Here is a 23,643-nt window from a genome sequence, read left to right as displayed (position 1 = left end):
TCCAGGACGAGCCTCCAGGACGAGCATCCACGACGAGCCTCCAGGACGAGCCTCTAGGACGAGCCTCCAGGACGAGCCTCCAGGACGAGCCTCCAGGACGAGCATCCACAACGAGCCTCCAGGACGAGCCTCCAGGACGAGCCTCCAGGACGAGCCTCCACAACGAGCCTCCAGGACGAGCCTCCAGGACGAGCATCCATGACGAGCCTCCAGGACGAGCCTCTAGGACGAGCCTCCAGGACGAGCCTCCAGGACGAGCCTCCAGGACGAGCCTCCAGGACGAGCCTCCAGGACGAGCATCCACAACGAGCCTCCACGATGAGCCTCCAGGACGAGCCTCCAGGACGAGCCTCCAGGACGAGCATCCACAACGAGCCTCCAGGACGAGCCTCCAGGACGAGCATCCACAACGAGCCTCCACGATGAGCCTCCAGGACGAGCCTCCAGGACGAGCTTCCAGGACGAGCCTCCAGGACGAGCCTCCAGGACGAGCCTCCACGACGAGCCTCCAGGACGAGCCTCCACGACGAGCCTCCAGGACGAGCCTCCAGGACGAGCCTCCACAACAAGCCTCCAGTTACGAGCCTCCACGACGAACCTCCAGGACGAGCCTCCAGGACGAGCCTCCACGACGAGCCTCCAGGACGAGCCTCCAGGACGAGCCTCCAGGACGAGCCTCCAGGACGAGCCTCCACGACGAGCCTCCAGGACGAGCCTCCAGGACGAGCCTCCAGTAACGAGCCTCCACGACGAACCTCCAGGACGAGCCTCCACCCTGCAATGACCTCGTTATGCAGCGTCTGCAGCCGCCATGTTGCATTTACTGTACACGTGTGTGTGTGTGTGCGCGTGTGTGTGTCTATATGAGTGTGTGTGCGCATGTGTGTGTGTGTGTGTGTGTGTGTGTGTGTGTGTGTCTATATGAGTGTGTGTGTGTGTGTCTATGTGTGTGTGTGTCTATATGTGTGTGTGTGTGTGTGTGTGTCTATATGTGTGTGTGTGTGTGTGTGTGTCTATGTGTGTGTGTCTATATGTGTGTGTGTGTGTGTGTGTGTGTGTCAGCCCCAGATGTTGAAACTGGCACATTCCCCGTGAGCTGGCATCAGAATGGGCACAGAGCGGCGTAGCGGGTGGATGCAGAGGGCCGATAGAGGAATTAGAGGCTGTGGAGTTTGACAAGAGGCAGAGAAGGATTTATGACAAGTGTTCAAAGAGACGACGACTCGTGTGTTCAGGAAACGCTTCCGAGCCGTCAGTCCATCAGACGTGTCTCACTGAGGGAAGCCTGGCTCATAGACCAGAGCATTTCTTTACAAAGAGATGACTGTGACATATTTAATGCTGAGGACATGCACATTCTGCAACCTTTTTCTGAAGGCTATCGCCTCGTGCTCGCTGTGTTGTTGTACTTGAGGACATCTGAATGAATGAGTGTAGCGTAGGCTCTGATATACGATATGTTGTGTACTGTAGCAGCTCGAATGATGTGTGACCTATTTTACTGAATGTTATTCAACGGCTGCAAAACATTTAGTCTCACTCCATTCACACGCTCATCTGGATGTGAGGAACATGAGATGATGTATATTAAGCTTCTCTGTGAATGTGCAGACACAGAATATGCAGTGATGATGCAGAACACTGCACCAGACGTGGAACAGAGCCGTGCTGATGAAATGCAGATACGGGTCGCTCCAGTGGAAGTGACACAAAAGTCTTTCCCTCCACAACGTGTTCCTGATGTTAATCACAAAGCACACTTTAGTAGCATGAAGTGTGTCCTGATGGAATGGCTCTAGAGGATGGAGGGAGAGAACAGTACATGTTTGGATCGTGGCTTTTGAAATATCCCTGTGCTGAATCAACCTAAGCTGAAGGGACATCTCTGGTGCACAAGGTGTGGAAGAAGGCGCACGGCGTCGAGCCTGGCACCACGTCTGATGAACATTTCAGTTTAAGCTGTTTTCTGGAGAAAACAAGTGTTTCAGAGTCGATTGTGTCGAGACCCTCGTTCACATAAAAACGTTGATTATGTCTTTCTGTTCTTTATAAATATGTTGATAACAGGATTATCAGTGTGTTTTGGAAGCAGGGAGACAAGAAAGTGGGTTTGTGGTCCCCTCAAACCAATGAGCCTCACCCCTGGTTGGGGGCAGGTGGAGCTGGTTCATGGTGGATGGTCTCGTGTCGCGCTGCCTTGTGGAACTGGAGCAAAATAAAGGGGAACGAGAAAAAAGAAAGAAGCTGGAGAGACAGAAGCTCCATTACAGTGTGAACGTGTCAAATAGAATTGCTAATGCTGCTGCCAGTATGCACACACACACACACACACACACACACACACACACACACACACACTTGCATGTACAACCAAACTCACACAGAGCGCTGCTGGCCTGCACTGTAAAGTTTGGATTGGCTATGATGTGCTTGGGCGTTTGAAGCTCTCTCTCTTTTACACACACACACACACACACACACACACACACACACACACACACACACACACACATAATATATATATATATATATATATATATATATATATATATATATATATATATATATATATATATATATATATATATATATATATATATATATACTCTGGGAGGAGGCTGTGACTTTCCCATTTTAAGATATAAAAGATAACCTTCTCGTATCTCTCCTCTCAGGTTACATGTCAGAATGTGTTTACCTTGTGGCCCGGAGCAGAAATATATAAATACATAAATTCCCTTCCCATTCTAGGAGCTCAAGTCAAAGACAACATCCACATCCTCTTGTCCTCTAATGGTCCAAACGTATCCGGTTGAAACCAGATCCTCTGATATGATGAGGCATGTGTCCTATTGCCATGACAGACAGAAGCATGTGGTCCTCCATGTTTTGCTCTTGTGGGGTTCAGCATCACTGGACTCTGAGGCCCTGCATCCTCAGGGCCCTGATCCTCGTACCTGGTTCAGCAAAGTCCATCAAATGTCCTGTTCTCCAGCTGAACTTAATGACATGATGGACTACAGGATACGTCGGTTCCCTGAAGGTGGATCCTCCCTCAAACGCTCTCCTTCATTCTAACCAGACGTCCTCAGGATAACGCAGCATGCTCGCTCCTCTTCAGAAGGGAGAAAAGTCAAACGCCAAATTCATGATGTTCTCTTGCTTCAATAACAAATAAGATCAGAGAAAGAGTGTTTCTTTTCCCCGCTGATGAGCAGGAGTTGAGCATGACTACATGTAATGAATTTGAATCCATAATCATGGTAAAGTCTAATGGTGCTTCACATTCAAGCCTAGCGAACATTCACAACACTGTTGTGAATGCAGCGTAACACGAGTCACTTAAGCTGCGTCTCATCCCCAAATCAATCCGACTATATTTAAATGTGCCTGCTGGTAGTAGGATACAAATGAATATATACTTATGAGGAAATATGTACTGTATGCACGTATGTATCATAAACTATGTGTATATTCATGTAACCTATGTGTGTGTAGATTACCACTATTAGTTTGAATATGTGTACGGGCGGATCAGTATGTATGATTCATAATCAGAAATTCAATCAGTTGAAGCAGTGATGAGTAGTCTTATCACGAGTCCACATCATGTTCTACAATAATGATATGTATGGCGTACTAATTACTGTCCTATAATTATGAGTGCTTTCAACACATTCATAAGCTTCTTAAGCGCTAAATAAACATTATGAACAGCACGACATGCAGCGGCTTCCACCATGTTCTACACATCAACAACACAAACGTGTAGCACTCACTGAAACACACCAAGCTCCGATCTAGGCTGTGATCTAGTCTGTGATCCAGTCTGTGATCCAGTCTGAAATCTAGTCTGTGATCCAGTCTGTGATCCAGTCTGCATACAGTCTGTGATCTAGTCTGTGATCTAGTCTGTGATCCAGTCTGAAATCTAGTCTGTGATCCAGTCTGTGATCCAGTCTGCATACAGTCTGTGATCTAGTCTGCATACAGTCTGTGATCTAGTCTGTGATCCAGTCTGTGATCTAGTCTGTGATCCAGTCTGCATACAGTCTGTGATCCAGTCTGCATACAGTCTGTGATCTAGTCTGTGATCCAGTCTGCATACAGTCTGTGATCCAGTCTGTGATCTAGTCTGTGATCCAGTCTGCATACAGTCTGTGAGACGGTCAAAGCTCGGCTGCGCTGGTGTTCAATGTACGGCTCCAGAAAGTCTCACAAAGAAATGATTCCATGTCGCAGAATCAATAACGCTCATACAGGAAGTCATCATGATGCTCATACAGGAAGTCATCATGATGTGAGCTCATACAGGAAGTCATCATGACGTGAGCTCATACAGGAAGTCATCATGATGCTCATACAGGAAGTCATCATGATGCTCATACAGGAAGTCATCATGATGCTCATACAGGAAGTCATCATGATGCTCGTACAGGAAGTCATCATGATGCTCATACAGGAAGTCATCATGATGCTCATACAGGAAGTCATCATGATGCTCATACAGGAAGTCATCATGATGCTCATACAGGAAGTCATCATGATGCTCATACAGGAAGTCATCATGACGTGAGCTCATACAGGAAGTCATCATGATGCTCATACAGGAAGTCATCATGATGCTCATACAGGAAGTCATCATGATGCTCATACAGGAAGTCATCATGATGCTCGTACAGGAAGTCATCATGATGCTCGTACAGGAAGTCATCATGATGCTCGTACAGGAAGTCATCGTGATGCTCGTACAGGAAGTCATCATGATGCTCATACAGGAAGTCATCATGATGCTCATACAGGAAGTCATCATGATGCTCGTACAGGAAGTCATCGTGATGCTCGTACAGGAAGTCATCATGATGCTCGTACAGGAAGTCATCGTGATGCTCGTACAGGAAGTCATCGTGATGCTCATACAGGAAGTCATCGTGATGCTCATACAGGAAGTCATCGTGATGCTCATACAGGAAGTCATCGTGATGCTCATACAGGAAGTCATCGTGATGCTCATACAGGAAGTCATCATGATGCTCATACAGGAAGTCATCATGATGCTCATACAGGAAGTCATCATGATGCTCATACAGGAAGTCATCATGATGTGAGCTCATACAGGAAGTCATCATGACGTGAGCTCATACAGGAAGTCATCATGATGCTCGTACAGGAAGTCATCATGATGCTCGTACAGGAAGTCATCATGATGCTCGTACAGGAAGTCATCATGATGCTCATACAGGAAGTCATCATGATGCTCATACAGGAAGTCATCATGATGCTCATACAGGAAGTCATCATGATGCTCATACAGGAAGTCATCATGATGCTCGTACAGGAAGTCATCATGATGCTCATACAGGAAGTCATCATGATGCTCGTACAGGAAGTCATCATGATGCTCATACAGGAAGTCATCATGATGCTCATACAGGAAGTCATCATGATGCTCGTACAGGAAGTCATCATGATGCTCGTACAGGAAGTCATCATGATGCTCGTACAGGAAGTCATCATGATGCTCATACAGGAAGTCATCATGATGCTCGTACAGGAAGTCATCATGATGCTCATACAGGAAGTCATCATGATGCTCATACAGGAAGTCATCGTGATGTGAGAACGGATCTTGGTGATCTGAAAGAACTCTCTCCCTATAAAACTAATAAAACTAGCATCGCTCCTTCATCAATGAGGAAGAGAGCTGCTTTCTGTCCGGTGGGAGTGGGGATTTCGATGTGTTGCTATGGTGACTGATCTAAACTGGCTTCGTGGGACCGAAAGCCGGATGTACGTCATCTTATCCTGGAAGTTATCCCGCTCTATCAGTAAACCTCTGCGTGGACCAGGCCCTGGAGGGAGTCCTGAGAGTCTGCACCGCCTCTCGTCACAGCACTGCTTTCAGGGCTTATGCTGTCAGATAGAATATGAATATTAAGAGAGAATGTTTAAATGCTATAGAAACACAAGGAACCCAATAAAACAGGAATACAGAGGACAGTGCGTTTGCATGGCAGGTCCTGGGGTGCTGGCTCCAGTGTGCTCCTCTTCTTGAACCACCACATCGCACAGCTGATCTCATCACCTTTAATATTTCACCTCCTGTTGCTTCAGAAAGATGTTCGAATATTGTTACTATTATAGTTAGCTTCAACTGAGCGGCCAAGAATGAGCAAAATACCACTGAGGTGTAACATTTTATTGATTCAACAATGAAGTGAAGACTATTGTATTGCAGCTTTTACTTTAAAGTAATGTTACCAGAACAATATAACAACACTCTGGAGCAACAACAAGTTAACAACAGTAAATACATCTTGATAAGATGTCAGGGACCAGAAGAAACATTAATGTTTCATCAGGAACAACATAAACAGTGTGTTCAGTAGTAAGGGTCCCTGTGAGGGACAAACCACTCCTTCTTTGGTCCATGTTCAGTAGTAAGGGTCCCTGTGAGGGACAAACCACTCCTTCTTTGGTCCATGTTCAGTAGTAAGGGTCCCTGTGAGGGACAAACCACTCCTTCTTTGGTCCATGTTCAGTAGTAAGGGTCCCTGTGAGGGACAAACCACTCCTTCTTTGGTCCATGTTCAGTAGTAAGGGTCCCTGTGAGGGACAAACCACTCCTTCTTTGGTCCATGTTCAGTAGTAAGGGTCCCTGTGAGGGACAAACCACTCCTTCTTTGGTCCATGTTCAGTAGTAAGGGTCCCTGTGAGGGACAAACCACTCCTTCTTTGGTCCATGTTCAGTAGTAAGGGTCCCTGTGAGGGACAAACCACTCCTTCTTTGGTCCATGTTCAGTAGTAAGGGTCCCTGTGAGGGACAAACCACTCCTTCTTTGGTCCATGTTCAGTAGTAAGGGTCCCTGTGAGGGACAAACCACTCCTTCTTTGGTCCATGTTCAGTAGTAAGGGTCCCTGTGAGGGACAAACCACTCCTTCTTTGGTCCATGTTCACTGGGTGAATGTAGTTCTTCTATTTGAACACAGGGTGGCACATTCACTTCTCGTTGAATAAATGGACAAATGATACACATGGACCTGGACATTGAATTTGTTTATGGCAGAACACGCGTCCGAACGTGTTCTCCCGTTCACCCACCTAGTGGCTCTAACCTGAAACATTGGTTAAGGTTGGTGCCTCTAAACACTCCTTTGGCCCATCCTCAGTTGTTGCTGTTGTAATTCAGCAGCACTGGACTGTTCTGCATTTGTCTGTCAGGACATTGTTAACACTGTTCTGCAGAGACAGCGCTCTGCTGATCAATCTTTATGAAGCTTTAGGTTTCATGCTGAAAGCAACTGCAGTGCAAGAACCACTGATAGTCCTCATGACATCGGGAGGGGAAGATGTGTTTGAAGCATGTAGAAGTTTACACGGCAGCATTCTTTGGTGCTGTGTGCTTTTTGTTCTGCTCTCTCTCAACTGAAAATGACTTTTAATGGAAGGTTTTCTGTCAGTGAGGTGTTGTTCCATCTCTCTGACCATGAAAGTGACTTTGAGGAGAATGTGTCTGAGACAGAAGATGAGGTCCCTGATGAAGAGGCATCCTCCTCTGATGAGGACGAGACCCTCATGTTGACCCTCCTGTTGTCACACACTCCAAAAATGTAAAGGTTTAAGGTCCATCTCCCCACTTGAACTGCAGGGTCGACTTCGTGCTGCTGATGTCATCAAAATGGTTGCAGGCCCATCAGAGTCAGCCATGACCAAGAAATACAGCGTTTGATCTGCTCACACCAGCATCAATGTTTCATTGAAAAGAATATTTAGGTAACAAAAGTAAAGTACCTGACACTTAAACTTGGGAAAACATTTCAATTATAGTCATGTTTTAAAGTGCAAAGGGCAAAACATGTCAGTAATGTTGAAGGTAACAGGAAGGATTTATAATATCTGTCATGAATATTCCAGCAGCGAGCAGCTGTGTTGGAGCGTTGATATGAATGTAATATCTCTGTTATGATCGTGTTTGCTGGTGTTGGAGCGTTGACGTCCTGGTTGCTGCTTGCTGTTAGTGTGTGTGTGTGTGTGTGTGTGTGTGTGTGTGTGTGTGTGTGTGTGTGTGTGTACGATGCTGATGATGAAATGAATGGTAATGTGTCTGTTGTATATTTCATACACTCTCCAAGTCTTTTTTTTATCTCCGTGTTTTTGGCAAGAGTCTTTTATATGTAAAAAAAGATTAGACCATGTGACCTGTGAGTGTATTAATCAAACAACAATCACACAACATTCATCACAAAGAGTTTGAGCATGAATGAAAGTTAGTTTGGATACGCTCATACAACAAGTACATGAAGGAGTACTACACTGAGTATTGTTGTTATTGTTAGTTTGATTTAACAATGCAGGACATGATTAGACGCACATCTGGCAATTCAGGAATTGTGCAAATTATTATATTCAAGTTCTAGGACTTGGTAATTTAACGATGAAATAACTGAATAATAATAGAGACTCCGCCCCTCTGTTGCAGCTCCTTGGAAATACATTTTTTCAAGTTTTGTGAATAAAACTTAAAGAACAAGTCATTCAGCTCGTAGAGTTTAGTTGTGTAGTTTGGTTTGTGTGCAGGCGCCGCGTCTCACACTCCCAACAGGACCCTGTTGAACTGTCCTCGACGGTGGGTTCTTCTAAGCCTAACCCTAAGTTTAACCCTAAATTTAACCCTAACCCTCAACCAAACCTAATCCCAAAGCCGAGTCCCAAAACCTAACCCTAAGCCCAACCCTAAGCTTAACCCTAAACCTGACCCTGAGCCTGAGCCTAACCCTGAGTCTTCTCTGTGGGGCTGTGAGCATGATCACGTGACCGCAGAGGACCAATCAGCTGCCAGCAGAGCGGAGCGTTCTTTACGAGAGAAAACATCACACAACAGGAAGTTGAACTCGTCCTCAGGACTAAAGCTGGCTAGAAATCTCAGACTGTGAGAACGTGTAAATGATTTGACTTCTCAGAGGAAGACTCGTGTTGCAGATTCGTTTCCTGGCTCGTATGAAACGAGTTTAATCGTATTCTTTCAGCTGCAACCTCCGGCAGTGAGAAATGAAGAATCATATAAAAAGATAATTAGCAGGCGTGCTTTCACGTCAGATTGTCATCCACAGAAACATAAAGCCAAGCGCGAGGCTCCAACGCGTCGCTCTGCTGCACGCCGTGCGTCTTCATCACAAGAGTGTTGATGATTCTGGGTCGTTCATGCTGCTGGTCGATTGAATCTGAATATTTGTTGAGAATTTGGCGATTCTTTTACATCCGTCTGTTTTGAGAAAGGCTTATTATCATATTATAATATTATAATCCAACGCCTCCACCATCTTATTCTACAGGAAGTATAAGACTCATTTCAGCCTCGTCTTCATCACATTTGATTCACGCTCGCTGTTCAGCATCAGTTGCTATAGCGACCTCTCAGAAGCGAACCCCCGTGTCGGACTGAAAGCCAGAGTCGACCCAAGTTACCGCGGCAACCCCAAACCCTGTTTCCCACGCCCGGATCTCCTGGGGCCGTTTTTTCAAAAGTTTTAATCTGGATCAAAGTAATCCAGATTTGGAAATCTCTTTTTCTGCTATCCAGGATCACGTCATCCATTTTATTTTCATGATAGGTTTTCAAAGCAATGTGGGATTGGATTACTCTGATCTGGATTCAAACTGTTCAGGTTCACCACATCTGGATTACCTGTGGTCTAAATGGGACTATCACAATGTGAACAGGTAGAGTTTACACTACCTGTAACACTGTTGACACTACACTAGTGTAACCCTGTGGGTCACTCCAGTGTGCTGCATCTGAACAGAAAATAGGACTGAACGGAACCGCAAGCGAACACTAGAAACATCCCTCCATTGTCCATTTCCTGGAAACACATACATAAACACATACCATACCCACAAATACATTATGGATGTTTTGAACAGGTTTCAAACAAAGATGGATTGAATTGAACTGGCAGCAATAATCTGTTCCTCTGCCAGATGGATCTGGACTTCTGCCCCTTCAGTCTCTTTTTGCAGAAGTGTCCTGTAGGAGTCATCTTTCTGTCTTTCTCTGGGTGCTTTGAGTCTCTCTGGGGCTCCTGTAGGCCTTCTGGCTCCACCTGTGATTGACCTTCTCCCTGGATTACAGGCCTGAGATTAAGAATAAATTCAAGTGAAACTGATGAATAAATATAAATAATGTAAACTGCATGATATAAATGTTGTATTATTTAACTAACCAATTTTAGATACCTAGTTTTATAACTGATGTCCACCATGAATCCACCCTCATGCTGGGATCACTTTAATCCTGATTTTTAGGCTCAAAATTATCCCAAACCTACCAAAAAGTTTTGAAAAACCCAAACTCAAGGTTTCATCTGGATCAACAAGATTGGATTACGTGATCCCGTCCAACTCCTGGATCCTTTTTTTCTCTTGAAAAACCCATTTTCAAGATTTAATCTAATCGCCGTAATCCGATTAGATTACTTTTGAAAAAACGGCCCCTGGAGTTTAAGTTCCTTTAAAACTACTTTGTTGTACACTGTAAAATCCGTTAAGTTAACCTCACTTGAAAAAAATCAAGTAACAATTAATAACCTAAAACTAACTTTTTAACAGTGCAAACACCCCGACACAACATTTTGTGACTCATAAACAATATGTAACACAAACAATTGTACATTTATAAAATGGCACGCCAAACTGCATGCTGGGTACACGTTACCTGATGCTGCGCTCACACCAAACCGCGTCAGTTTGCTCGCGCGATGATAAAACGGGTTCACACCACGACGTCGCGCGGCCTGTTGGATATTTGGTTGTTGAAAGTCCGGCATCACGGCGTCTGACTCAGATCCACAGAAGAAGCTCGGCTTGAGTTGCTTCCTGCGATGATGTCAGATGGGACAGAAACTGTGATAATATTGTTCCTCGGTTATGAGGTTATGGAAACACAACAGCTCTATGGGCTCGTGCCCTCTTCCTCTCGCCCAGAGGGGGCAATTATTTTTGACTGAAGTTCTATCGCTGACAGCGAGGTAGCTCGGCTCAGTGGAACACGGGCCATGAATAATTATAATAATACGTGAATGTTACTGCCTGCTGACGGTCGTATCAACGCACCGCCACGCCTATCACAGCGCCAGGCCGGATATTAATAACACTGTAAAATAAAAATAAAAAATCAGACTTTTAAAATAAAATTATAATACTGTATATAACCTGGCTGAAGGGTTCCCAATGTTTATGATTTATGTCCATGACCTCCATGTAGCATTTACCCACGCAAATCATTTCAGTTTTATTTTGAAGCAGCTGATTGAGAGACATCTGCTTTCAATCCAAAATCATGGAGCGCAAAGCAACTATGTTTGTTTTTCACGCTCACGAGACAGAAAATGAATCAACAAAAAACTCCTTAATGTAACAACACCAATAGTACACAATACGTGCCAAATAAAGTTTTGAAGCAACACAAAGTAGACAAATTATGAATTCTAAACAGCAATGTAGCCGTTATGTATAACATTTAAACATGCAAGACATCATGCGAGACATTAAATATACATTGCATATGTGCATAGTAACATTGTACTCTGTATCAAGTTCATATATCACTTAACCTATATTACATTATTGCCAATATAATATTGTGTGTATCCTCCAGAATAACAATAATAAAGAGTTGACTAATCTTTCTAGAGCGGCAGAATAACATTTAAAGAGCATATTGCTTGTTGCACGTTGTTGTCCAAGAGCAATGTGTTGCCTTCGAGATGCACATACATGATTCCCACACTGCAGATGCAGTACATGCATGTTTAAACACGCCATGCTGTGTAGTCCTACCTGAGGGAGTTCTGCGTGTGTATTATATATTGTATGAAACGTGTGCATCCATGTGCTCATGGCTGTGTGCTGGTCAGCGTGTGGATGTAAATGTGGGCTGATGCATTATGAACACATTGATGTCACAGTATTTCAAATGTGTATTTTGTGAAGCATGTAATCCAGCTCACATTAAATACAACTGTTTCATCATTCAAACATATAGCGGCGTGTTCATAGTGCTGAACTTCTTTCATATTATACTGTTTAGTTTCATCTATAACATGAAATGATATATCTGTGCATTCAAAAGAAGCTCTGCACCGAGCACAGTCTGATTTATTCGTCACAATCTGAATACGTAGAAAGTAGTTTTTAACGTCAGGTTATTATGTATTCAGTCTGAAGAGTGTTTGATCTCTGCAGGAACGTGAACCTTTTAAACAAAAGAAATCTAAATAAATACATGAAATGTATTTCACAGCCACTGCTGTTGAGCTGTATCGCTGTCGAACATGTTATCACAAAACATGTTATTAACATGTTATGCAACATGTATCACAAAACATGTTATTAACATGTTATGCAACATGTATCACAAAACATGTTATTAACATGTTATGCAACATGTATCACAAAACATGTTATTAACATGTTATGTAACATGTTATTACAAAACATGTTATTAACATGTTATGCAACATGTATCACAAAACATGTTATTAACATGTTATGCAACATGTATCACAAAACATGTTATTAACATGTTATGCAACATGTTATCACAAAACATGTTATTAACATGTTATGCAATATGTTATCACAAAACATGTTATTAACATGTTATGTAATATGTTATCACAAAACATGTTATTAACATGTTATGCAACATGTATCACAAAACATGTTATTAACATGTTATGTAACATGTTATTACAAAACATGTTATTAACATGTTATGTAACATGTTAGTACAAAACATGTTATTAACATGTTATGTAACATGTTATCACAAAACATGTTATTAACATGTTATGTAACATGTATCACAAAACATGTTATTAACATGTTATGCAACATGTTATTACAAAACACTGCCCAGCAATGTTTTCAAAAACATTCTAAATTGGTCCACAATAGTAAGATTTTTGTCTGAAACGTGAAAAGCATTATTATGTTTACTAAACACTAACCCTAAGCTGTGACCGTCAGCTCCAGGTGGCTGTTCAGTGGCGTCGGCGTCATCGCTTTCATTGGTTGGTCCGAGACGTGTGGTCGGTCAGCAGCGGCTGCGGAACGACTCCTTTCAGACCGGACGATGACCGGCGAGCTCTGGACGGGTTTGGACCTCTTGGTCTTCTCCTGCTTCGTTGGCGAGTCTTCAGGGAACTGAGACTTTGTCTTCAGAGCCAGTGCTTCTCACTGCTGGTATCTCCTCCATCCTCTCCTTGATGGCTTCATGGCGGTGCAGCGCTATAGACTGTGAGAAAAAGAAAACAATGTGCAACGCACCGTACTTTTCATATTTGTACCTTTTCTTGATCTGCTTTTCTGATTTATAAAATAGGATTTCACATGGTGAACATATGAACTTGAGAAGCAGAGGATTGATATCCCAGATTCACAAGCTCAATAACAAAATCAACCCAAACACCTTTGAAAACGTAAGAATCTCCGAGGCCCAGATCTTAGAGTTGTTCTAAATGGGGCTCTATTTTAGACTTGATACATACATCATCTGCACAATAAAGCGAGAACTAATGCCAGATGGGCCATGATGTCCTCTCACATTGACCCGTTATGTCCTGGAGGTGGAGGCTCATGTTCTGGCTGCGTCCGAAGCTCGCAACCTGCGCTCCAGTGGTTTTATCCTTCTAGTGATGTGTGCAACTCAATCTGTGTCCTCCGACCAGGGAAAGCCTCCGTGCTCGTAGCTTTCACGACACTCTCGTTAGACCATCCTGTGCATATGGAAGCTGCTGTGAAGGGTCTACGACACTGTCCAGCTCAAGTATAATATACAACAATACAGTCCCAACAGACTATGACACATGAAGCCCTGCTTCAAGAAAGAATCCCACCATCCCTCAAAGACATGACCGTCAATCAGGACTTCAATGCACTTTGACCAAATCATCACCAAAACACGTTTCATGAAATCTTAAGTCAAGAGGTAAGAATGAAACACCAAAGTATGGTTTACATTTTGTACTACCACGTCATTTGCAAGTACCTGCATCATTTCAAGGGTTGATTGTCAAGAAAAAAGAAAGACATGTTATTTTAATCCACAATTAATTGAAATACATATGAATAAGGACATGTGCTGATACGCACAGCAACATGTGAAGAAGGGAGCGCTCGCGCTTCAAGCTCTAAAAGGCCTTTTGTGTTCCAGAGGTCAGTGGGGATCCTCCTCCAGGGCTTCATGTACGATCTGAGAATAAAGATGGACCTCTGAAACACCCTGAACATCTTAACTGAACCTCTGAAACACCCTGAACCTCTGAAACACCCTGAACATCTTAACTGAACCTCTGAAACGCCCTGAACATCTGAAACACCCTGAACATCTTAACTGAACCTCTGAAACGCCCTGAACATCTGAAACACCCTGAACATCTTAACTGAACCTCTGAAACGCCCTGAACATCTGAAACACCCTGAACATCTTAACTGAACCTCTGAAACGCCCTGAACCTCTGAAACACCCTGAACATCTTAACTGAACCTCTGAAACGCCCTGAACCTCTGAAACACCCTGCATTTATGATCTACTGACCACCCCGAATGATCAACTGTCCGAGTCGTCCAGACCTCAAAGGCAGAAGCCAAGAAAGGCTGCTGAGTTGTGCTGAATACAGTCTCTGGTCTCAGTCCCTGGTCTCAGTCCTTGGTCTCAGTATCTGGTCTCAGTCCCTGGTCTCAGTCCCTGGTCTCAGTCCCTGGTCTCAGTCCCTGGTCTCAGTGTAGTTTTGGGATTTCACAGTGATGAACACCCTGCAGCCAGGCTGCTGGGTGTTTCAGCGTCTGCAGCACATTCAAACGTCATGAAAACCTCTCAACATCTCTCTGACTGAACTTTGGCACCAAAGGTGAATTATTCAAAATGTCCTGTGAGCCGACTCTTCCTCACCAGCTCACCTTCCTCCTCAAACTGAGCTCTCGCCTTCTAGCTCCCATTCAGCCCTTCAGTTTGTCGTCTCATTTGTTCCACTGCGAAAGCTTTCTCTAAATCCGCTAAATCTGCTTTCGCACTCTTTCCAATTCCAAATCCCATTTCTTCTCCGACTGCATTCTTCATCCACATTTCTATCTGCCGTTTAGGTCTAAAGTTATCTCGGTGACTCGTGGACCACAGCAGCTCAGCCAGGTCAGTGGACGTGGGATCTTAAAATGTCCATGTCATATAAATTTGCTCTGACAATAGCCTTTTCACAGACACGTATGATGGGTTTATAGCAAAGGAAACGCAATATTCCTACAGAGGAGTCAACCCAAGATCTGTGCCACAAAGAAGTCAAAAGGTACCTTCCTTTGTCCCGTGACTATTTTTGTACACAATAAATAATAAATGGCCCAGAAACTAACTTTGCAACTTTCAAAGTAGCACCCTCTGACTAAAAAGCCTGAATTCTGTGTCTGAGATCCCTGAACTGCATGTTCTGAAAAAGCAATAGCTTGAAATCGTCCCAGTGTTGTGGTCAGAAAGGGCCTGAAGAGGTCCAGGACCAGAAAGACAGCACTGCTTGCTGTCTGGGCTTCAGGTATATTGTGTATGACCTTTATTGCAGCAGTGACAGCTCTGTATTATGCAAAACCCTGACTGAATGTAGAGAGTATGGTAGACAGGCACTTCTTTGTGTGAGCCGAGACAGAGTTGTTGGTTCAGGCCGCCGGCTGGCCTCCTTCAAGAGGGGAAAAACAACGGCAGCTGTCCTCTGGGTTTTTATCTGTTGATAAGGTCAAACACAAAAAGTGACATAGAGGTTCAGCAAAAAAAATAAAACGGATGTCAATCAGGCTGTAAGTTACCTGGCCGAGTGGCTTTACTGGGATTCAATTCTTTTAGCACTCCAAGGATCTCTGTCCCAGTAAAACTGTTGAAGTTAAAGACATGGATAAATATCTGAGTTGACATATTTGATATATTCCATTTTATATAGTATGAACGACCTGATTGGCTGGCCACCTGTATGCAAATCTTCAGTGGGCGGATGGCCGCGATTGGAGGAGAAGGTTACCCAGAACATCCAGTCGAGGGCCTCTGTGAGGCCGAACTACAAGCAAACAAGTGAACTGTGTCAGTGCCGCTGGAGGGAGAGAGCATCTTCTGAATGCTCTGATGGTTTGGTGCAACAGGGAGACACAGAGGCGTCCATCATGTCCAGTTAACATGAAGTCATTTGACAGATTTCTCATCATTGTTTTCAACAAGGCATGCAAAGATTACGTTTGGAGATGGAAAATGGTTGCAGTTCTGCTTTAATGTTTAAACATTTAAATACTTGGTTCTGCAGCATTTTTTGTGCACTTCCTGCAGTCAGAGTTATCAGAGCCAGACAGTTGCTCTGTGTAAAGAGTTCAACATCAACAGAGTAACTGTTGACTCAGCGTGTTGTGAAAGAACATGTGTGTAAAGCTCTGGTTCCCAGCACAGGTCGGTAGACGCATTGGCTTCAATAGCCTTGGTGCTTTGAAGTGCTGTCTGATTACATCCTGCAGGTTTCAACATTTCAGATGGATTATAATATTCTGTTTTTGTTCATTGTCATTGGATCTGGCCGCCTCAAGTAAACTGACTCACTGGATCGCCACCGTAATGGACGCAATGAGCAGTGCTGTCAGAGGGATCCATGATCTCCACCTCTGGTCATCATGTCATCACAAAAACACTTCTTCAAATAGTTCTTCAGTCTGGTTTACGGTCTGCAGACTGCACAGACACCCTGAGACACCAGCAGCCCCTCAACCCAACTACCAGCAGGACACTCCATACTGGTGTGAGAGTGTGTGAATAAACATTAAGATTAGCATTTTCTATGTCTTTATGTTTGTGATGATCTGTTATGACCTGATCACATTCATATTCAACAGGAAGAGGCTTTTTTTGCTAATAGTTCTGACAGCTAATCTAATCATCACAAAAATGTAAATATTTTACAGTCGTTTTTTGGAGGACCCGCTGTATTTGGTCTTGCCTTGACATAGACTTTTAATTCCTCATTGTCTGGAGGTCATTGTCGGGCTGCACGGTGGTGTAGTGGCACTGACGCCTCACAGCAAGAGGGTCTGTGGTTCGGATACTGGTCTGGCAGGTCCTTCTGTGTGGAGTTTGCGTGTTCTCCCCGTGGCAGCGTGGGTTCTCTCCGGGTTCTCCGGCTTCCTCCCACAGTCCAAAGACATGCTGCTCAGGTTAACTGGACTGTAAATGTCCCGTAGGTGTGAATGTGAGCGTGAATGTCTGTCTCTTTGTCTGTCCTGTGATGGACTGGAGACTTGTCCAGGTGAACTCTGCCTTCACCCCTTGACAGCTGGGATCGGCTCCAGCGGTTAAGATGGATGTCCAGAGGAAGGGTCCCCTCCATTAGCGCCGTGCATTTTAGCTTCTTTTTTTTCTTCGAGGTCTCAGTTTTACCTTTCCAAATGTAATCCCAGTCTATCTGCACATTCTCATGTGTTGGAGGTCTTTGGCCCAGACCTGTTCGATATGTAAGGGTTTGTAAGAAGACAGAAAACCAAAAGTGCAGTTTGGATATTAATCGCTTGAGTGTTGAAAATAGAAAGCAGGCGGTGTGATCCCAAAGGATCCTTCCATGGTACCCCGTATGCTTTGAGTGAAGCCTTTAGTTATAGATACAGATAAAAAGATGATCCTGTATCTCATAGGTAGTATGTATATCATTAAATGACCTCAACCATTTTCATTAAAGATATCTGTTAGTTTGTGTATCTTTTTGCTGGCCCAAGTTGATGAAGATGTAAAAAATGGGACCCCACCAGTAAGTATTCGACAGTTATTAAAGATTGGAGTATCGCGATGCCATTTAAGATTTGTTTTGGTCTCTTTTTCAGCCATCTGCCATATTAATAGTGCAAATGATAAAATTGGGCCAAGTGAGAGTTTAGCTTGTTTAGGTGGAATATTGGAAAAAATCAGGTCCTCTAATCTGCGTGGTGCGGCTAGATTTTCTTCAATTAGCTTCCAAGATAAAGACGCCTGAGGGTTCAACCAGATTGAGAGTGGTCTCAGAACAAAAGACCAAAAACAATATTTAAAGTGAGGAACTGAGAGACCACCTTTAGGTTTTTGCCTTGGTAGTGTGGACATCTTGATTCGTGGTTGTTTCCCGCCCCAGATGAATTAGGAGATTAGGGAGTGGAGTTTAGTCCAATAATTAGGTGGTGGGAATAAGGGTGACATAGATGTGAAAAAATTAACTCTCGGTAGGACATCCATCTTCACAATTGAAACCTGAGTCTGTATAGATTCAGGATTCTGAGTCCATCTGTTAAGGTCAGATGCAATACGTTTATATATGTCCAGGTAGTTTCTTGAGATGGTTGTGTTTAGGGATTTAAAGATTTCTATGCCAAGGTATTTGAAATGTTTAACGATAGGGATATTAGTAGGTAGGGTACTTGGTATTAAATATTGATTTAAAGGTAAGAGAGCTGATTTAGTCCAATTAAACTTCTAACCTGACAGGGAACTGAATCCTGTAAAGGGACTTAAAATAGAGGAATGGACGTGGGGACTTTATCAACGTATATTAAAATGTCATCAGCATATAAGGACATTTTATGGCTGGTATCATTGAAGGTTATTGGAAAAATAAATGGATGTTAGGTAATATTGATATTAAGGCTAGGTTAATAACTATCTTATATTTGTAGATGTATAAGGGGGGAGGGTATCGCTAACAGTGGGAGGGGGTTTAAACAATGTGTGTAGTTATATGGTATATGTAGATATGTGTGTACATACATATGTATATATAGTTTTGAGAGTATTTAGATGGGTGTGTACACACAGGTGTGTATATAGATATATGTATATGTGTAGGTATGCATATGTATGTTTTATATTTTCCATCTCTCATTACTATTCTTTATTTCTTTGTATTTTTTAATTTTTAATTTGTATTATTATTTATTATGATTTTGCGTTTTATGTATTGTACATCTTTTTTCTTTATCTGCATATCTAGAAATCAATAAAAAAAATTGATCACAAAAAAAGGAAGGGTCCCCTCCTATTTCCAACATGCTACTATCCAGCCGTTATTTTGAAAAAACTAACTTACATCCTGCATTGCCCTCAAACTACAGGCATATTTCAAAAATCTTAGAGAAGGTAGTGGCCGGCTAACTTACTGCTGCATTGGAGACGCACAATGTGCTTGACAAATTCCAGTCCGGGTTTCACAAACAGACTGAAAGCGCTCACCTGAGGGTTCCAAATGACTTTTTAATGTCATCTGACGCAGGTGACTGTTCTGTTTTAGTGCTCCTCGACCGCAGTTGTGCGTTCGACACCGTAGACCATCACATCCTGATGGAGAGGCTACGTGATTTCTGGCATATCTGGCACAGCGCTGGAGCGGTTTATATCTTACCTCGCTAACAGAAGTTTTACTGTCTCTCTCTCCACTGTCTTGTGGGGTACCGCAGGGCTCGGTCCTGAGGCCTCTGTTATTTTCTTTATATTGATTACCTCTAGGACAGATCATTAAAACCTATAATGTTGCTTATCATCTGTATGCAGATGATATCCAACTCTATGTCTCCTTTAAACCCAGTGAGGCGTTCATGCTAACCAGCCTGCTAGTAAATGCCACCAAGGACTTGATAGCAGGAAATGGCTTACAACCAAATGAGAATAAGAGGGAGGTTCTAGTTATTGCACCTGATGATGCTGTGTCTATGGTCAAGCAGAGCATTGGTCCACTCTCCTCTGCTGTCCGCCTAAATCTGCGTAATCTAGGGGTAATATTTGATAAATCCCTGTCACTGGACCCCCACGTGAAACAACTGTCTAGATCATGTTTCTTCCACCTACAAAAAATTTCCAAATTGAGATCTATTTCATCTACGGCTGATTTATAAATGATCATACACGCCTTTATCTCTCCACGCATTGATTACTGCGACACACTTGTCTCCGCACTCAGTAAAACTGCAATAAACCGGTTTCAGATAATCCAGAATGCTGCTGCCAGAGTACTGACGAGGACAAACAGACGGTCTCATATCACCCCCATTCACTGGCTCCTAAAATCCTCACCCTCACATACAGAGCGCTTGACGGTCAGACTCCATCATATGTGGCTGAAGTACTGCGCACATGTACAACAGCCTCAGGTCCAACCAGCTAACCCTTCAGTCCGTCCCACACACTGGCTTTAAGACCCGTGGTGACCGAGCTTTTAACGTCGGTCGCTCCTGAGCTTTGGGACTCTTTACCAGTATTTACATATACTCTTTACATATTTGGTTTGCTGATTCATTGATGTCTTTTAAAAAACTAAAGACTTACTTGTTTATGTTGGCGTTTGTTTAAATACCTACGACATGCTTTTATCTGCTTTTATCCGTTTTTTTATTTGTTTTGTTTTATTTTTTGCTGCTACGTCTTTTAATGTGTTTTTTACTGTGTTTTTTAATCTGTACATCACTTTGTGACCTCTTTGTCTGTCAAACGTGTTCTGTAAATACAACTATTATTATATTAGTACTATTATATTAGTACTATTACTTCTAAACTTGAGCCTCCCTTTAGTAGCATCGTGGTTGTAGACCTATTGGTTCTGAGCATGTGACCACATGCTCAGAACCAATAGGTCTACAACCACGATGCTACTTTATTTAATCCAAAATGCACACAGACAATGTGATTGACAAGTCCCCTGGACTGAGGACAGACGGGTACTCAGCACCAGGGACTCAGTACTCTGCTCAGTACTCAGTACTGGTCTAATAGCGAGGTGATACGACCGGGCCAGCTGGGGTGGAGATACAAAACATCACCACTCTAAACTCTTTATTTAAACTTAAATCATTTTCAAAGCAAAATGTACTGAAAAGTTTTACTTATTTTTAGATTGAAAATATAATATACCTTTTAATGGAGTTACAATAGCTACAACTGCAATTACAGAAGGGACATGTGAGCCTGACTACAATGAGCCTAACTGCAATGAGTCTGGCTGCAATGAGCCTGGCTACAATGAGCCTGACTACAATGAGCCTAACTGCAATGAGTCTGGCTGCAATGAGTCTGGCTGCAATGAGCCTGGCTACAATGAGCCTGGCTACAATGAGCCTGACTACAATGAGCCTAACTACAATGAGCCTGACTACAATGAGTCTGGCTGCAATGAGCCTGGCTACAATGAGCCTGGCTACAATGAGCCTGGCTACAATGAGCCTGGCTACAATGAGCCTGACTACAATGAGCCTGGCTACAATGAGCCTGACTACAATGAGCCTGGCTACAATGAGCCTGACTACAATGAGCCTAACTACAATGAGCCTAACTACAATGAGCCTGACTACAATGAGTCTGACTACTGGCTGCAATGAGCCTGGCTACAATGAGCCTGGCTACAATGAGCCTGACTACAATGAGCCTAACTACAATGAGCCTGACTACAATGAGTCTGACTACTGGCTGCAATGAGCCTAACTGCATGCTGGGCATAAGATAGTGCGTGCTCAGTGAACAGCCTCTCTCCATGAAGCCTGTGAGGATTGATTTGCACCATAGTCATTAAAATATTCTGTGGCTGTGAGCGAGCAGCTTCTCCTCTGAGCCAAAGGGGTAAGCTCATCTCAGGGTTTAAAGCTGACACCATCAGCACCAGTACATGACTCATGTAGGAACTTCAGTCAGGCTTATCCAGTGGTATAAACCATATCCTCACACATTATTTAGTCACATTGGGGAGAACAGGGTCGTTCAATCCCGGCTCCGCTGGTCCATGGTGACATGTCCCTGGACGAGACAATTAACCCTATGACCCCATTAATGTTAGTTCATTCTGATTGGCACATGGTGGCTCCTCCCATCAGTGTGTGGATTGTGTCATGTCGTGTTGAAGAGCTTTGGGTGGTCTGACAATGAGAAATATTAGTCCATTCACATTATTTTCTGTGTGTACCACAATGTGTGTATCTAAAATAGGACCTATGTAGTTGTGTGGCTGTGCACAACATGAGACACCATTTTACTACTTTCTTTACTACTACTGTTTGTTATTTGTGTTATCAGCTGTGAGCACCTTTGTATTTATGTGGAATCTCAGCATTTTTGAGTTTTGGTTCTTACTGTCTACCAAACATTACATTTAGCTGATGCTTTTATCCAAATAGACTTTGACTAAGTGCATTTTACTATGAGAACAAAGTCAGAACAACAAGAATCAATAAAGTACAATTTGTCAATAAAGTACAACTACCGTTAAAAGCAGTTTTAATGATACAGATACATTGTCATTGCTCCTTCACATTAATAGCATTGCATTGGCAAAAGGTTGAGTGTTGTTATTGTGAAGCAGCATGAGTGCTTATTGCTTGCCTTATAATGAAATGGCAGGTGTTCTGCATGATGACGCTGATGCAGACGCAACCTCACTCTGTCTTTGTCCATCTTCTCATGTGTCTCTTTCTCCTGCAGGGTCATCGCTCATCCAACCAGCGGACATGATGTCCAACAGCTCCTGCAACATGTCCTCCAATGATTCCTCATTCTGCTCTCTGGTGGACGAAGAAGCCGGGGCAGGAAGTTCCTACAAAGCCCTGGAGATGTTTTTTATTGCACTGGTTACTGGATCCTTGAGCTTTGTGACTGTCACAGGGAATATTTTAGTTATGCTTTCCATCAAAGTAAACCGCCACCTACAAACTGTCAATAACTATTTCTTGTTTTCATTAGCGTGTGCTGACTTGATCATCGGGGCTTTCAGCATGAACTTGTACACGGTCTACATCATTGTTGGCTACTGGCCACTTGGGCCGGTGGTTTGTGACCTGTGGCTAGCTTTAGATTATGTTGTCTCAAACGCCTCAGTGATGAATTTATTGATCATCAGCTTTGATCGCTATTTCTGCGTGACCAAACCCCTCACATATCCGGCAAGAAGAACAACTAAGATGGCTGGATTAATGATTGCAGCCGCCTGGATCCTGTCCTTTATCTTGTGGGCTCCGGCCATCTTGTTCTGGCAGTTCATCGTTGGACAGCGAACAGTGCCACCTGGAGAGTGTTATATTCAGGTAAAGTCATTAAAAACTGAAACTAGAAAACATACCAAAGCTACAAAAGGTCAGAACCACTAGTGTGAAACCACCCTCTCACAGCAGTTGTGGAAATAGTCACATCATTAAAATATAGAGCTTTGTGTACATGAACAAGAACGTTCCTTTTTCCCAGTTTACTCGTGTTAAAAACGATGCAAATTTGTAGTCATTAGGATTGTTTTCCGTCAAACAAACACATGACTTTGAACCACAGGACCCGTGTTGGAGGCTGTGAGGTCCAAAGCTTTGTTGTTGACTGACGTGTTGGTGACAGCGTTCTGAAACTGAGTGGCTTTCCTTCACTTTGTTCATTTGTGCCTAAACCTATCTTCATATTGCACATGACTCCACAAAGAAGACTTAGAATAAATGCATTAGTTTGAAAGTCGTGCTTAGCAAGTGGAAGTATTACTACTTTTTCACAAACTGCTGTTAGACTATGTTGGGAATACACTTTACTCGTAGCTGGGCCCAACCAAAAGAGTTGCTATGATGTTTAGATTGTGGAATTATATCACTATTCT

General features: G+C 43.2%; 1 protein-coding gene across 1 annotated transcript in view; it reads left to right on the top strand.

Annotated features, from left to right (window-relative positions):
* The window catches only part of chrm4a (cholinergic receptor, muscarinic 4a), a 42,547-nt gene that overhangs the window by 9,114 nt on the left and 9,790 nt on the right, over positions 1-23,643 (top strand). The window contains exon 2 of the mRNA XM_068590439.1: positions 22,497-23,095. Within this exon, the coding sequence (XP_068446540.1) occupies positions 22,497-23,095 (599 nt within the window). The remainder of the gene's footprint in view (positions 1-22,496; positions 23,096-23,643) is intronic.

This window comes from Clinocottus analis, unplaced genomic scaffold, assembly GCF_023055335.1.
Source record: "Clinocottus analis isolate CAN_PGR_092001 unplaced genomic scaffold, fCliAna1.0.p SCAF_24, whole genome shotgun sequence".
NCBI lineage: Eukaryota > Metazoa > Chordata > Actinopteri > Perciformes > Cottidae > Clinocottus > Clinocottus analis.
This window is presented reverse-complemented; position numbering and strand designations above follow the sequence as displayed.